We start from the raw sequence: 17,339 nt of genomic DNA, 5'->3' as shown, positions 1-17,339 counted from the left end.
ATACTTTTGGCCAGGAAATTGTAGAAAGCCATCTCTGTTACTCATTAGGAAGTTAACAAACATCCTTTACTTCCTTCTTTCTGTTCTTAGTCTAAATATAACTTGGCTTCTGTGAGAGAATTGCTGTTAATGTTGGGAGCTCAATGTGTCTTGCTTGCTGTTGTTTAATGACAGTGGTGTCTACAGTTGCCTGTTCTCACTGTGCCTTCTCACCCATCCCTACCAGGACGATAGTCCCTTGGAAGAGCTTTCGACAGGCCCTGCATGAAGTGCATCCCATCAGTTCTGGGCTGGAGGCCATGGCTCTGAAGTCCACTATTGATCTGACCTGCAATGATTATATTTCTGTTTTTGAATTTGATATTTTTACACGGCTGTTTCAGGTATGATTCTAAAGTCATTGACTAACCTGCTGCTATTTTTCTGAGGAGAAAGCTCTTTAAAAAAAAAAAAAAAAAGATGAAAGCTGACTATGGTGGCTTGCAATTATAATCCTCCCACTTAGGGAGTTGAGGCAGGAAGATTGCTGAGTTCAAGGCCAGCCTAGGCTATAGAGTAAGTTAGAGGCAAGCTAACAGCACCTGCTGCTCTTTCAGAGGACCTTGGTTCAGTTCCTATGGTGACTGTAACTCTAATTCTAGGTGATACAATGGCCCTGTTCTACCCTGTGGGCATCCTACATACATGAACTATGTATACATACTTGCAGGCAAAATACACATAAAATAAATTATATATGTGTGTGTGTGTGTGTGTGTGTGTGTGTGTGTGTGTGTGTGCATGTGCGTGCGTGTGCGTGTGTGTGTGTGTGTATGAATCATAACTCGTTAGACATGATGGATGGCACATTTCCTGTAATAGAGTACATGGGAAGCTAAGGTAAGAGAATAAATAAAATATCGTGGGTAGCCTCAACCACAAGGTAAGTTCTAAGCCTAGCCACTAGATATGTGTCTGCATGCGTGTGTGTACACACACACACATACACACACACGCACGCACACGCACACAAAGACATCTCAAACAGAACAAAATTTTAAATGGCTATATAATCTTCTTGTACTTGACTTGTACTTCTTTTTTGGTTGTACTTGAATATTCTATCACATTGGTTTAATGTCACAGAACAGTCAGAAAGGGATATAGTTTATCCCTTTGGGGTAAGCAGGTGGTGCCAGAAATAGTCTACTAAGAATGAGGGGAGGGGAGGGAGTAGAGACTGCAGTTGGGATGTAATATATGAGAGAAGAATAAACAAAAAAGAAAAAGAAAAAGAAATGAAAATATAGAGGACCAAAAGTTTAATGCCAGCTAAGAGAAATCAACTCTATCTTGGATATTTAAATTTATGTAGTGATCCTTTTTTTGAGGACCAAAATCCTTAAAAAGCTGCTATGAGTTGAGAAGAGATCCTGTACCCATGTTCTCCTGGATAAAACCCATGTGTAAATACAAATGTATTAATAATAAGTTATTATTATTAAGTTAGAGACATGCTTTTTAAAAAGAAGAAACAAAAAAAGAAAAGAAAGACAAGGAAGGCATCCCTAAGAGTGGAAGTGAGCCTACAAGTTGGGGAAGGTCCTGGGCTCAAAGCTTATTTTTTTATTTCTTTGGTGCGTGTCTCCAAATTGTTTTTCTGTTGTTCAACTCACTCTTTCTTTCTTTCTTTCTTTCTTTCTTTCTTTCTTTCTTTCTTTCTTTCTTTCTTTCTTTCTTCCTTCCTTCCTTCCTTCCTTCCTTCCTTCCTTCCTTTCTTTCTTTCTTTCTTTCTTTCTTTTTTCCTGGAAACAAAATCGTATGTAGCCCAGGGTAGACTCAAGTTTGTTATGTAGCCAGTGCCAGCCTTGAACTTCTGATCTGTTTCTACCTCTAGAGTGTTGGGATTGCAGTATGTACCACCATACCTGGACCCCTGTTCCATTCTAGACTGTTAACCCTAAGATGCAGTGGTACTCCAATGTGTGTGTGTGCCAGCTTGACTAAAGATTCATTCATTAAGGGCTTGATAATTGTATATATGGACTTTATTCTGTCTTTCTGGGTTTAATCATTATTTGACCTTAGTCCTGGTTAGATTTGCTGAGCAAATTTTTTTGTGTATCAGCTTCTCCCTGTACAAGGCAGTTGTATTCTTAGCTCTCAAAGTTTCTACTCTCCCAGATAGACTTGTCTTCCCATAGGATGTCAACAGAGAATTTGGGACAAACCTGAATTTATAATTGAGAGTTGAAGTTTTTTTCTTTTCGTTTTTCATTGTTTTAAGGCTGGTTGTATGTCTGAGCCAAATGGTCTGTGATTGATGTTTTCTTTCTTTAGCCCTGGTCCTCTTTGCTCAGAAACTGGAACAGCCTTGCCGTAACACACCCTGGTTACATGGCTTTCCTGACGTACGATGAAGTGAAAGCTCGGCTCCAGAAGTTCATCCACAAACCTGGCAGGTCAGTGCCTGAGGCAGAGAGGTTCTTCTCCTGACTGACTCTCATGACACCTCTTAGAATTGAAGGAACATCATCCTATTGGTTCCCCAGTGGCCCAGATTTAGGGATAGGATTGATCTGTCAGAGGACTTGACTTAATTAAATTCTGTGATTTAGTAAATGTTTTTAAGCCAATCTAAAATGGGGTTTTTCTTGGGAGTCCCAGTGTATAGCTTAGAAGGCTGAAACAGGAAGATGGTTTGAGACCACCCTGAAATATGTCACAGAACCCTGTGTCTAAAGTTAGAACAGTGAGAGTTAAATGTCTTACTTTAGTTTTGGAATCATTAGAAAAGTTGATTTTTTTTTTTAAATTGGAGATTGAACCCATATCTGTAAGCATACTGAGTATTCATTCCCCTAAGTTATGCACCAAGCCCTTGAAAAGTGACTTTCAATTCTTTTCAAGTTAGCATACAAAGAGTTTCATTAATACATTTTTATACATTGTTTTTATTCCTATTCACCTTTCCCCCCTTTAGGAGTTATTCTTAATGGTCTTTTTGATTTTGTCTCTATCTTGCCTTCTATCGAATATCAGCATATATATTGAAACTTCTGGTCCTCTCTGTTCTCAGTTACATCTTCCGGCTGAGCTGCACGCGTTTGGGTCAGTGGGCTATTGGGTATGTTACTGCTGACGGGAACATTCTGCAGACAATCCCACACAATAAACCGCTCTTCCAAGCACTGATTGATGGCTTCAGGGAAGGCTTGTGAGTATCAGCGCTTTCTGTCTTCTCTCAGAATCTAGGAACTGCAGGACTTCACTGCCTCTTTTCTCTCTCTCTTTTTTTTTTTTTTTTTTTTTTTTTTTTGTTTTTTGAGATTTTTGAGACAGGGTTTCTCTATGAAGTTCTGGCTGTCCTGGAACTCACTCTGTAAACCAGGCTGGCCTTGAAATCAGAAATCCGCCTGCCTCTGCCTCCCAAGTGCTGGGATTAAAGGCGTGTGCCACCACCACCCGGCCACTGCCTCTTTTCAACGGCTTCTATTGCATCTTTCTTCTGCAGGTGAAGTTTTAGGAATGTGTGAACATGCCAGCTTGCTTTGGCCTTGAGGTTGAAGCACTTTGCTCGTTTGAGGGGGTTCTCTAAGTATGAGATTGGCTTTCTTTGTTGTTTTAGTTATTATGACAAATAAACTTTACCTCTTTTTCCAAATAAACTTAGTTTTAAAGCCAAATTAGCAGTAAAAACTATGCGAAGATCAAGACAGTCTTCAGCTGCTTATTTAAGCAGTCAGTATGAGTAACTAGATGTTCCAGTGACAGCAGACCTCAGTGGCCTTCAGCCTAGTGGTAGTCTGGTTTAGCAGTTTTTCTTCAGGCCTTGAGCTTTTGTGATATATGCTAATATTTATGGCTAAGTTCTCACTCTTCAATTATCATTCCTGTGGGAATTCAAATTCATTTTCAGTCAGTAAACACTGAAGATACTGCTGTGGGTTTCAGAAAACGAGCTGTGTTCCGGAGTGACTAAGAGAATTGGTTTTCTATGATGTATCGTCTCTACATTAGCACTGGGGCAAGAAGACAGGCTGCTGCTCATGCTGGAGCAGTCTGGTGCTGGAAACTGCTGATAGAGGTCTCAGTGGCTTCATTGGCTTCCTGTTACGGCACTTGTAAATTGGTGTTGAATAAAGTTGTTAGTCAAACGCAAGTGAAGGGCAGGGTGTGGTGGCCTGCACCTACAATCCCAGCACACCAAGAGCTGGACTAAGAGGATCATGAGGTTGAGGCCAGCCTGGGCTACATAATAAGGCCTCCCTTAGTAATCAAAAACAATATTTATGACTTGTGGCCATTAGTGGAAATACAGGTTGACAAACTGACTTATCTGCTAATTGTTTTGTTATAACCTGGAGGCCACAGCACAGTGATAGTTACTTGGAAGTTTTGGTTGAGATAGGATCTCACCATGTAGCACTGGCTGCCCTAAAACTCAGGTGAACCCGACTGGCCTCCAGCTCAGAGACTTGCCTGCCTCTGCCTCCCAAGTGATACCACACCTGGCTTCCTGTTGTTGCTATTTGTGTGTATTTTTTGCTTGTATGCATACCTAAATAGGCACCACTTGTGTGCCTATTATCTGAGGAGACCAGAAGAGGGAGTCAGAATCCTGGAACTGGAATTACTGTTGTAAGGCTCCATTTGGGAGCTGGTAATCAAACTTGGATCCTCTTGGCTGTAGTGGCACAGACCTTTAATCCCAGCACTCTGAGTTTGAGGCCAGCCTGATCTACACAGTAAGTTCCAGGACAGCCAGGGCTACATAGTGAGACCCTGTCTTAAAATTAAAACAAAAACAAACAAACAAACAACAACCCCTGAAGTTCTCTGGAATAGCAGCCAGTGCTCTTACCAAAGGGCTCTCCTTTCAGAGCCTTGTTACTTGTTTTTGTGGTAGCTTTCACGTGTCTGTTTTAGCTTGCACTGATAAATTAGCCTAGTTGAAACCCCAAGGATGATTTATATTTGTCTCTTTAAAGCTATTTGTTTCCTGATGGACGAAATCAAAATCCTGACCTGACAGGTTTATGTGAACCAACTCCTCAAGATCATATCAAAGTAACCCAGGTGTGTTTTGTTTTATAACTATATATTGCTGGAGCTAAGCGTTTGGATATATTTTCAGAATTCAATATATAGTCTTAATTACAGCAGCTAGATTTTAAACCATTGACTAGTGAATGGATGAGTGAGTGAGTGCGTGCGTGCGTGCGTGTGCATGTGGAGGTCAACATCAGGTATCTGTTAGTCACTCTACCTCAGGCTCTCTTGGAATGGTTCTTTTACTGAACTTGGAGCTGAGTGATTGGCTTGGGTGGCTGGCCATCAAGCCTCTGAGATCCCTTTGTCTCCATCCCCTAGCAGTGATGTTACAGATGTGTATCTCGACACCTGGCTCTTGGGTGGGTGCTGGGGACCTGAACTCAGGTCCTCATGCTTACACAATAGGCAGTTTTTCTCCTGTCTGTGCCATGTCTTAAACACCTGTTGTGGCATTTTTATTTGAGTAAATTGACAGTTTTCAGTTTTCCTGTTGCTAGCATTTTGTCGACCATTCAACACATTCTCATTTTTCTTTCACCAAAGGAACAATATGAATTATACTGTGAAATGGGCTCCACATTTCAACTGTGTAAGATATGTGCTGAGAATGATAAGGATGTGAAGATCGAGCCCTGTGGACACCTCATGTGCACGTCCTGTCTCACGTCGTGGCAGGTATGGGCATCCAAACGCTGCCTGGTTTCCATGTGACCGTTCTGAGAGTCAGGACTGTATGGACTTTATAGATAGAAAAGATGGAGTAAGTTAGCCTTTAAATCCCCTTGCTTGCGTTTCTCCCATTTAGGTTTTTCATGGTAGTGCCTCATTTAACCAAATCAGTTTTGGAAGATGACCTCAAATTCTTGTTTCTTCTCCTTCGATCTCCCAAACAATGGCATTACAAGGGTGGGACACAGTGCCTGACTTGATTCCTTTTCTTGTTTTTTTTTTTAAAGATTTATTTATTTTATTTATATTAGTATTCTGTAGTCTTTTAAGAGGGCATTGGATCTCACTATAGATAGTTGTGAGCCACCATGTGGATGCTGGGAATTGAACTCAGGACCTCTGGAAGAACAGTCAGTGCTCATAACTGCTAAGCCATCTCTCCAGCCCCCTTTTCTAGCTCTTTTTCTGGGCACTGAGGAATGACTCTAAGACATGCTAAGTACACGCTGAGCTGTCTCCTCATTGATGTACTTTAATCCCTGGGAACTGCATCTTCTAGTAGATAAGTATGTTAAGCACTGTCTGAAGTATCTGTCACTGTCATCTGCTTCTTCTGCAGGAATCAGAAGGTCAGGGCTGTCCTTTCTGCCGATGTGAAATCAAAGGTACTGAGCCCATCGTGGTGGATCCGTTTGACCCCAGAGGCAGTGGCAGTCTGTTAAGGCAAGGAGCAGAAGGTGCTCCTTCCCCGAACTACGATGATGATGATGATGAGCGAGCTGATGATTCTCTCTTCATGATGAAGGAGTTGGCAGGTGCCAAGGTAAGGGGTCATTGGAGACACAGCTTGGTGTTAGAGGGAGATTTTGTTCAGCATTTCTATTATTGTGATAAAACATTAAACTTCCTAGAAGTGGAGTTGTGGATCGTTGTTAGACACCATGTGGGTGCTGGGAATTGAATCTGGGTCTTCTGGAAGAACAAGTCTCTAGTCCTAGTAGCTTTCATAAGGAAGACAATGTAGGTGCAGGTGAAACACTGCTTAGCTCAGGGAGCCACTGGATGTTGGTTCAATGGTTGGGTGTATGTTTCTTCAATAGTACATGTATTTGGTAAAAAGAAAGGAAGGAAGGTTTGGTGGCACACGCCTTTAATCCCAGCACTCCAGAGGCAGACGCAGGTGGATCTGAGTTCCAGTACAGCCTGCTCTACGGAGTGAGTTCCAAGACAGCCAAGGCTACATAGAGAAACTCCGGAAAACAAAAGTCTTCATTTATGTATTGCCACTTGATTATCTTTGGTGGTTTGAATGAGAATGGCCTCCCCAGCTCATGCATTTGAATACTTGCTCCCTAGTTGGTGGAAGGATTAGGAGGTGGGGCCTTATTAGAGGAACTGTGACTGTAAAGCCCAGTATCCTCAGTTAGCTCTGTCTGCCTCCTGGTTGTGAGCTCTCAGTTATTGCTGCAGCACCTTGCCTGCTGCCATGTTCCCTGCCTGTGATGGCCATGGACTCAAGCCCTCTGGATCAGTGAGCCCCAAATTAAATGTTTTCTTTATGAGTTGTCACAGCAATAGAACAGTAACTAAGGTATCATCCCACGGTTCATTTAGTCTTAAGGGATGTATAGTTTTCAGGCTTAAAAACATTGTTGTATTGTGCAAGTCTGTCTATGGGTTGAATTTGTAGCAGAACTGTGGGGTAAATGCTGTGGCATTTACACTGTATGAGAGCTGTGGTAATAAAATGTAATAAGGTGTGAAGGTACAGACTTGGGAGGCTGAGGCAGAAGGACAGTGGCTCCTGCACACGTATACATATTTAAAAATAAATTCGGGCCAGCCTAGGCTACACTGAAAGGCTTTTTTTTTTTTTTTTTTTTTTTTTTTTTAATAAAACCTTTGTTAGTACTGAAGAAAATGATTTAAGGGAGGGTACACATAAGAATTCCACAAAGATAGTAGTATTTCAACTTTATTTCCTCACTGAATGACAGATAGGTAGTGTTTCCTTATTTTATTCTTTGTAACTTTCAGTTTATTATGAATTAACTTTTAGAAGATACTAAACTCACACCATAGAGGGTATGAAAGCACAAGCCTGTTCTTCACACCCTGGCGGCTGTCATTTGTTCTGTACCTGCGTGCGTGCGTGTGTGAATTGAGCCCGAGTGAGGCACTTGCTCTCTACCACTGAGCTCCATCATAGATTTGAGGTTTTTGATTTTTAAATATATTTCTGTTGTATAAAGTTTGATAGGTTTTTTTCACAACCTTTTTCTTGAAATAATTATTTCTCTAGTTTTCTAGTGAAATCAAGTTGGCATCTGTCACTGCCATGTAAACAGTGCTCTCAAGCATCCTCTCAGGAGGATGAGCTAAAAGACCAATGCTGCAAACATGCTGTATTGTAGTAGATAATATAGAACAGAGTGTTGTGAGATGAGGAAGTCACCTATGCTCTCTCCATCTGGACTGTCATTCTCTGAATGTCAGCTTTTCTGTCGTCCTGGGGCTTTCTTTACCTTCCCCCTCCTGGGACAGGCATCTCCTCTCTTCAAAGGCTCATTTCTTATACCCCATGCTTTTTTTCCCTCCCATTTTTGAGGAAAGTATGTCCTTAAAAGACCTTTCCAGGAGTCTGGGGAGATGGCTTAGTGGTTAAGAGCGTGTGAAGAAGACCCAAGTGTGATTCCCAGTATCCATGTCAGGTACCTCACAACCACCTGTGACTCCAGTTCGTGGGGTCCAACTCCTCTGACCACTTTATGGTTACCTGCACCATAAATCACATCACATACAGATGTCTACATACAGACGCATAGACATTTTAAAAACAGCAAAAGTAGATCTTTAAAAAATCTCTATAAAAAGGTGAAGCAGTAACCTGTTTTTGGGCCTTTGATATCATAACATATTTTTATTCAGAACTTTGGTGTGCTGGCTATATTTATGCCAGCTTGACACAAACTACAGTCATTTGAAAGGAGGAAACCTTGACTGAGAAAATGCCTCAATAGGTCAGGCTATGGGCCAACCTGTAGGGCATTTTCTTAATTGGTGATTGGTGTGAGGGCCCAGCCCGCTGTGAGTGGTACCATCCTTGGGCTGGTGGTCCTAGGTTCTGTAAGAGAGCAGGTTGGACTAGCCTTGTGGAGTAAGTCAGTCAGCAGCCGCCCTCCGTGGACTCTGCGTCATCTACTCCTGCCTCCAGGTTCCTATCCTGTTTGAGTTCCTCCCCTAACTTCCTTCAGTGATGAACAGTGATGTGGAATATAAGCTGAATAAACCCTTTTCTTCCCCAAGTTTGGTTTTCGTGGTGTTTCTTCACAGTGATAGTGAGTGACCTTAACTAGGACAGGTGTCTAGTTCTAGGATTCTAGTTACAAACATTCAGCTCAGGGAGCTGGAGAGGTGCTCAGTGATTTAAGGACTCTCGGTGCTCTTCCAAGGGATCTTAGCTCAGTGTGCAGTGGCCTTGTAAAGTGGATACAGCCACCTACACTGTAACTCTAGTTCAGAAGGATCCGGTACCCTGCTCTGTCCTGTATGGCCACCTGCACTTGGTCAGCATCCATTCAGACAGACAGACAGACAGACTCTCTTTCTCCTCCCTCCACCCCCCCCCCTCTCTGACACACACACAATGAAAACAAATGAAATAAAATTTTTTTCAGCTCATCTGTAAGTCACAAGAGCTTCCTGGACTTCTGGGTCCGAGGCTTTGCTCTCATGTCCTTGCTGCTCTTGCTGTGAATCATGGTGCTTACCTTACCTGTTCTTTATCCAGTTTCCATGTTTGCCCTACCTTTGGTTTCTTAGAAAAGTGAAGGGTGTCACAGTGCCCAGCTCAAGAAGCTGATTATTAAAGTCAGCTTTTGGATTGATGATTAGAACAGAAGAGAAGCTGCAGATTTGATGGTCTCAGAGGAAGTCAAATGCTTAAGGAGACACCAGTGGCTGGAGATAATATATGTCTGTTGTCCTTAAGTTTGCTTTATCTGTTTTTATTTGTGTCTGTATTTTTGTGCATGGTGTATGTGTGTGGATGGAGTGTGGGTGCCATGGCATTGCTGTAGTGGTTAGAAGACAGTTTTGTCAAGCCAGTTCTCTCCTTTCACCGTCACATGCGTTCCAGGGCCTGAGCTCAGATTGCCAGGCTTGCAGAGCAAGCACGTTTACCTAGCTTCAATCTTGACAGTATCCTTTTTTCCTCCAAGATGAAAAGATAAGAGTATTATAGTAATTTTGAAAATTGTAAGGTGGGCTCCTTATGATAGAACTGCCTTTCTAAATGAATCTGCCAATAATCTGCCTCTGTGATTGAGAGTGGTGATTACATACATAGTCCAAGGTTTCAAAAATACTGTTTTTAGAGATCTGTGGGACCCAGCACCTATGGTCACATAGTATCTGCTGTCTGTAACTTTAGGAATAAAAGATGCTCTTCCCTAAACAAGAATAACCCATTAACATCTCATTGGTTCTAGGTGGAAAGGCCTTCCTCTCCATTCTCCATGGCCCCACAAGCTTCCCTTCCTCCAGTGCCACCAAGACTTGACCTTCTCCAGCAGCGAGCACCTGTTCCTGCCAGCACTTCAGTTCTGGGGACTGCTTCCAAGGTAAAGCATTAACCATGTCTGCACTTTGCTGAGCCTCTGTTGTGTACTAGTGGTTCTGATTGACTTGTTTCTGTCTTGTTTCCATAGGCTGCTTCTGGCTCTCTTCATAAGGACAAACCATTGCCAGTACCTCCCACCCTTCGAGACCTTCCACCACCGCCCCCTCCAGAGCGGCCTTACTCTGTGGGAGCAGAAACAAGGCCTCAAAGACGCCCCCTGCCTTGTACACCAGGCGATTGTCCATCTAGAGACAAACTGCCCCCTGTCCCCTCTAGCCGCCCAGGGGACTCATGGTTGTCTCGGCCAATCCCTAAAGTACCAGTAGCTACTCCAAACCCTGGTGATCCTTGGAATGGGAGAGAACTGACCAATCGGCACTCGCTTCCGTTCTCATTGCCCTCGCAAATGGAACCCAGAACAGATGTCCCTAGGCTTGGAAGCACATTTAGTCTGGATACCTCCATGGTGAGTCCTAAATTTTAAACCATTTAGCCTAGTAGTATTTGTAGGCAATATTTTATAGTCTAAAGTGTTTGGTTAGGCTGGGCATGGTGGTACACACCCTTCTTCCCAGCACTTGGGATGCAGATGCAATTGGATTTCTGAGTTCAAGGCAACCTGGTCTACAAAATGAGTTCCAGGACAGCCAGGGCTGCAGAGAAACCCTGTCGTGGGGGTGGGGGTGTTGGCATGGTTCTGCTTTGTATCCTAGGCTAGCCTTAAATTCTTGATCTTTTTGCCTCTGCTTCCTAAGTAATTGAGATTACAAGTATGCACTACTGTGCCTGGTTTGGGGTCAAAATTTCTTGATAGGTTTTATATAGAGGTCAGAGATAGCATTAATTCCTAATCCATGAGAAGTATGTAAATTAAGGGCTGATGCGAAGGTTCAGTGTAAAAACACCTCAATCTCAGTTTGATCCCTGGATTGTGGCAGAAAGAAGTGAATTGGGAAGAAGGTCTGTTTAAGGAATACCTAGGAAGCCGGGCTGTGATCCTTGTACTGCAATCCTCGGACTTGGGAGGCAGAGGCGGGTGGATCTCTTGAGTTCAAGACTGTTGAGGACCGCACTGCCCCACGCTTTGGAGCTAAGTGCTCTGGTCAAGAGAGAGAGTGGGGATGGAGGGGCAAGAGACGCCGCGAATAATGGAGACAAACCAGAGTGTGTAGTCAAGTCTGGTTACTCCTTTATTTCCCCTATTCTCACTATTCACCCTATTACAAGGAAATCCTGGGTATTTATAAGCACAAGCAGGAGAACACAGGTGAAGACATTTTACCACGTGCACCATGCAGCTGGGGTCACTAAACAGCAAAACAAGCTATGTGGGATAAACAAGATTTTTATCAGAGTGTGCTTCAGCTGTTGTAGGCTGCTGAAAAACAAGTCTTTCATCAGGGTATATGGTTCCAGATGCCTCCAAAGATGATCTAGCCGCTTTCTGCTAAAAGTCGGCTCCCAACACAAGACCATCCTTGTCTATGTAATAAGTTCTAGGCCAGTTAGGGTTACCCAATTAAACTCTGTTTGAAAGGCGGGGGGGGGGGGGGGGCGAAAGAAAGAAAGAAAGAAAAGAAAGAAAGAAAGAAAGAAAGAAAGAAAGAAAGAAAGAAAGAAAGGGAAAAGAAAAGAGAAGTAAGGAAACACCCAAGAGCTGACACTCTAGCTCAGTAGGTAAAGACACTCGGTGATTGATGAGACTGGTGACGAAAGTGTGATTCCTCTGGATCCAAGGAATGAAGGGAGAGAAGAGAATCCTGAAAGTGTGACTTTTACACATACATATACACACTAAATAAATGGTTTTTTGTCTTTTGGGGGTTTTGTTTGTTTGTTTGTTTTTTAAGAGACTAGGGGGCTAGAGAGACGGCTCAGCAGTTAAGAACACTTGCTGCTGCTGCAGAGGACCTAGGTTCGATTCCAGCACCCACATGGTGTCCATCACCTTCCTGTAACAGTTCTTGGAGATCCAGTGCCCTTTTCTGACCTCTCAGGGGACAAGGCACAAACATAGTACACATATGTACATACAAGCAAAACAGTCATACACAGAATTAAAATCTAAAAAAAATTTCTCTCTGTCCCTCCCTCTCTCTCTCACTGGTACCAGTGATGAAGTGGGAATGTTTTAGCAGAAGGGAATAATGAGGTTGAGTGGGTCCTTTAGAGAGCATGAAAAGGATTCACTAAGGCTTGGAAGCAGGCATTGGGTGAAAGAGAGACGCGCGCTCTCATAAACTGACAGTTTGGACCTAGCTAACAGACACTAGTCTGATGGGTTGAATTGACAAGGAAGTTGGAAATGTACGGAGGAATGCAGTTGAAGGCTGTAATGACACTCAGGTGGCCATTTGTTGGTTCCACAGAAGAGATCAAGACATTTGAGTGGCACCTAATGATGTAGCATTGAGGAAGAGTAACCATTTTGACTTTAGGTATAGATTTATTTATGGTAGAAGTGATATTTCTGCGGACAACTTACTCATCATTTTTAGAATTAGAATTTAGAAGGTATTTCCTAGCTTTTCCTTTCTAACTCTCTCACCTGATATTCTTTCAGAATCAGAATCCTTAAACAACAATTCTGTCAGAGGTGCTAACCCTTAGATTCTGAGGTCCGCGTTTATGTTAATACTGTGACTTTTTTTTTCTAGTAAGTTCAGTAAGAGGAGATACTCAGCTGTAGGTGGGAAACAGAAGTTCTTTTCAGACCTTTCCTTACTTTGCAGAATATGAATAGCAGTCCAGTAGCAGGTCCAGAGAGTGAGCACCCAAAAATCAAGCCTTCCTCGTCTGCCAGTGCCATTTACTCTCTGGCTGCCAGGTAAGCGCATTGCACCTGGATTTCATTCTCTGCAGTGGTTATTATTTTTTCTTTCTTTTTCATAAGACATCTTCTTCTTAGGCGGACTATGATGGCCTCAAACTCACAGCAGGTTTACAGTGGTGAGCCTGGTGTGGTTGGTGCATACCTGTATCCTACACTAGAGGGTCTAAGACAGTACAGTTACAAGTTTACAAGCTAGCAAAACTTAACAAAACAGACAAGGGGACGCGGTTGTTCAGATATTTGCTGTTCTTCCAAAGGACTTGAGTTAGATTCCCAGCACCCAAATGGAGCACCACAGTCATGTCTAACTTGAGCTCTGGGGCAGCTGACGCCTCTGGCCTCCTTGAGCACCTGCAGTCACGTACACATGCCCACCTGCAGAGCCTCATGTACTTCCTGTTTCCTTATGTCTGAAATGAATACACATCTTAAAACAGAAGCCACCTCACAAGTCTCCTACTTTGGGTGCTGTGATTTTTACTTTTCATTCTTTCTTCTTTATACATGTATGTAGGTCAACTTTATACATGTATGTAGGTCAACTTTATACATGTATGTAGGTCAACTTTATACATGTATGTAGGTCAACTTTGCTGAGTCTTATCATTTTTGTTAACCTTTTTAAAGAATCAAATTGTTTTTCTTATATTTCTATGGCAAATCCCCTTAATCTTAGCACCTGGAAGGCAGAAAAGGCTAGATCTCTAAGTTTGAGGCCATCCTAGTGAGTTCCAGGACAGCCAAGACTACATAGTGAGACCCTGTCTCAAAAAAAAAAACCCAAAAAACAAAAAACACCAGTGGGACCTAAAGGGCTAACTTCAGGACAGCCGAGGCTACTTGGAGTCACCCTTTCTTGGGAAAACCAACCAACCAAACAGAATAAAAATGTATACTGTTCTCATGGAAAATATTATGTAATTACAGAGGCAAATAAATCGAAGTACTTCTGTTGATTATTTAGAATATGCAAAAAAAAAAAAAAGGTGACAGAGAAAAGAAAGACAGACACTCAGGTTTATCTAAAGGCCTATGAGGCAGTGTCATTTTGTATGCAGTCAGTATTGTGTCTTAGTCTCCTTTCATAAGGTGGGATAACAGGGTTTTTTATATATACATGTGTGTGTGTGTGTATATATATATGGTGGGTTTTGTTTTGTTTTGTTTTGTTTTTTTTTTTGGTTTTTCGAGACAGGGTTTCTCTGTGTAGTCCTGGCTGTCCTGGAACTCACTCTGTAGACCAGGCTGGCCTCGAACTCAGAAATCCGCCTGCCTCTGCCTCCCAAGTGCTGAGATTAAAGGTGTGCGCCACCACTGCCCGGCTCTATATAGGTTTTTTATTTTAATTTTATGTGAATGGCTGTTCTACTTGAATATATGCTGTGTGCCATGTGCAGGCAGTGCCTGTGGAGATGCACCAGAAGAGGCAGTCAGATCACCTAGAAACGGAGTTGAGATGGTTGTAAGTGCTGGGATATGAACCCCAGTCCTGGAACAGTGGCCAGTGTTCTTACTCTTAACCACTAGGCCATCTCTCCAGCCCTGCAGGAAGCAGTGAGAATTACATAGTCCGTGCTGCAGCAGCAAGAGTCCAGGGATGTGGTCAGTGTGGTGTGCGCAAGGTCCTGTGCTGGCCCCTACACTGTCCCCATCCACCCACATAACGTGCATCAAGAGTCAGAAGTCTAGGATCTACTCGAGGATGCTAACAACCAGATTACTTTTTATCTCTTTATTTTAGTTTTTGCTTGTAGGAGATGTTAAAGAGAAAAGGCACTTATACTTTTGACACACTGTGTACCCTGCTACCATCAGCAGGTTTCAGATTGCTATACATTTCCAGCACTCTGTTAGAAAGCCACCTGCTCTTCCTTTTTTATAAAAAATTTTTTTCTTTTTCCTCTCTCTCTTTCTCTCTCTCTCTCTCTCTCTCTCTCTCTGTCTCTCTCTCTCTCTCTGTCTCTCTCTGTGCCTTGTAAAAGAAATCTCCTTGTAAAAGGAGCTTTATATAAAACGTACTTGTACATTGAATATACTTCCCGTTCCAGTTTTAACATTTGGATGAGGTGAGGTTTTGTTTAAATCCTGCCATGGTCTGTGGAAGCGATAGTGCCCTAGATGCTTTAGTTTGTTTTGTCAAATTGAGCTGTTTCAGTTCTAAATCTGTTTCATACTTGAAAGTTTTCCAGCTTAATTCTTTTTTTCTTCTTCGTTTTTAAAACTCTTCTAGGCCTCTTCCTGTGCCAAAACTGCCACCTGGGGAGCAAGGGGAAAGTGAAGAGGACACAGAATATATGACTCCCACATCTAGGCCTGTAGGGGCTCAGAAGCCAGAGCCCAAGCGGCCTTCGGAGGCAACTCAGAGTTCACGGTATGCTCACAACAACCCATTTGGAGCCAAGTGTCTTTGCTGTCTTACCTGCTCGCTTACTTAAGATGGCACGTACTATCATCTTGTCAGAAGTAAAGAGGTAATCAAATCACCTCAGAGAAAGAGAAGTCTAGACCCTGGTGCATAGGGTCTAATGTGGATAAAGTTGTATTGTTTCCACAATGGCACAGCGGCCTCCAGAGCATACATACCTGATCTTGTCACATGGGTCAGTCATGGTACTGGTGGAAAGAACATGTGTTATTTTGAAAGAACTGGGGTCTAGGACAGTTAGAAACAGGTTAGCCTTCTTAAATTTGCAAATAACAGAATTTTGTTTGCGAAGACCATTGTACTTCTTTGTGATTCAGAGCATGTGACTGTGACCAGCAGATTGACAGCTGCACATATGAAGCAATGTATAACATTCAGTCCCAAGCATTGTCTGCAGCAGAAAACAGCGTCTCTGGTGAGTAGCCTGTCTTTTACTTAACAGTTGTGGTAGCACCTGTCTGTACATGTCTGTACCTGAGAGTCTGGGGCGAAAGGATTGCAAGTTTGAGGCGAGCCTGGCCTGCATAGCTAAGACCTTGTGTGGAAAATAAAAAGGAAAGGAGACCATAGTGTTACTCTGTAACGTTTGGTTGAGATAGCTTAAACCAAGGAGAAAATTAGTCTCAGTACTCTGTTGAAAGGTCTTTGATTCGTGGACAAATTGGACGCCACTTGTCTTTTATTTCCTTTTCAGACACTAGTTCCTGTTTTTTCCCTCCTCTCGGGGCCTGGAGACATCCGTTATGTGGCTGTTACATGGAGATATCTGTTAGGTCTCAGGACTAGCAGCTCTCTTGTAGTCCCATTACGTTGATGAAGTTCTTGTGTGGGGGTGGTAAATACTCAATTCCCGTGTTAAGCCGTTTACCAAAGGGAAAGGTCAGGAAGCCGTTTACCAAAGGGAAAGGTCACACACAGCTTTTGACTGGTCTTCTCAGGTGAGGCGCGCAGAGGAGGCTCTAAAATAGCACTGGAGTCTCTTGCATCAGTAGCTATTAACCGTAGCAAAAAGTAACGGTTACGTGTTCAACAAGCGAGCTGGTGCAGGCAGATTTTACTTACCTCTCTCCACAGGACCTCAGGTGGTATTTCATCCATAGTGGACATTTGAGTGACTTGAATGACATAAACGGTTGTATGCACGCATGAATGAATGGATGCCTCTGGACTGAAGTGTGTTGGAAAATGATGTCAGGAGAGGACAATAACTTACACCAACTTTGTTCTAGGGGAAGGGAATTTGGCCACAGCCCACACCAGTACTGGCCCCGAGGAATCAGAAAATGAGGATGACGGCTATGATGTGCCTAAGCCACCTGTGCCAGCTGTACTGGCCCGCCGCACCCTGTCTGACATCTCCAATGCCAGCTCCTCCTTCGGCTGGTTGTCTTTGGATGGCGATCCCACAAGTGAGTTTCCAGGCTGTCTTGGCTAGTCCTGGATTGTTGTCTAGCCTCTGGTTTATAACTGGACATCATGACTTTCTCTGGTGTCAGTAAGTCAGTGAGTAGAAGTAGTGGGCTGTGTCCTGTATCTAAACATTGGAAAGCTAGTCCTAGGTCCCACATTAGGAAGTAAAACTCGGCAGGTGGTGCTTAAACCACAGCTCCACTATAGAGGAGGGCAGGGCTTCTAGTTCTTTTGAGTATGCATGTAACTCTGGGAATTTGGCTTGATGGAAGGAATGCCATGCTCTTGGTTTTTTGTTTTTTGTTTTTTTGTTGTTGTTGTTGTTTGTTTGTTTGTTTTTTCTAAGC

The 17,339-nt window shown here is 42.9% G+C and overlaps 1 protein-coding gene across 1 annotated transcript in view; it reads left to right on the top strand.

The window, feature by feature from the left end:
- The window catches only part of Cbl (Cbl proto-oncogene), an 89,655-nt gene that overhangs the window by 62,937 nt on the left and 9,379 nt on the right, over positions 1–17,339 (top strand). Inside the window, exons 4-15 of the mRNA XM_076924832.1 lie at positions 227–383; positions 2,320–2,441; positions 3,059–3,196; positions 4,971–5,058; positions 5,578–5,709; positions 6,323–6,526; positions 10,194–10,325; positions 10,413–10,790; positions 13,057–13,151; positions 15,388–15,528; positions 15,900–15,997; positions 16,812–16,991. Of these exons, the coding sequence (XP_076780947.1) occupies positions 227–383; positions 2,320–2,441; positions 3,059–3,196; positions 4,971–5,058; positions 5,578–5,709; positions 6,323–6,526; positions 10,194–10,325; positions 10,413–10,790; positions 13,057–13,151; positions 15,388–15,528; positions 15,900–15,997; positions 16,812–16,991 (1,865 nt within the window). The remainder of the gene's footprint in view (positions 1–226; positions 384–2,319; positions 2,442–3,058; positions 3,197–4,970; positions 5,059–5,577; positions 5,710–6,322; positions 6,527–10,193; positions 10,326–10,412; positions 10,791–13,056; positions 13,152–15,387; positions 15,529–15,899; positions 15,998–16,811; positions 16,992–17,339) is intronic.

The sequence above is a fragment of the Arvicanthis niloticus genome, chromosome 26, assembly GCF_011762505.2.
Source record: "Arvicanthis niloticus isolate mArvNil1 chromosome 26, mArvNil1.pat.X, whole genome shotgun sequence".
Lineage (NCBI taxonomy): Eukaryota > Metazoa > Chordata > Mammalia > Rodentia > Muridae > Arvicanthis > Arvicanthis niloticus.
The sequence above is the reverse complement of the archived record's forward strand: the minus strand, read 5'-3'. Positions and strand labels throughout refer to the sequence as shown.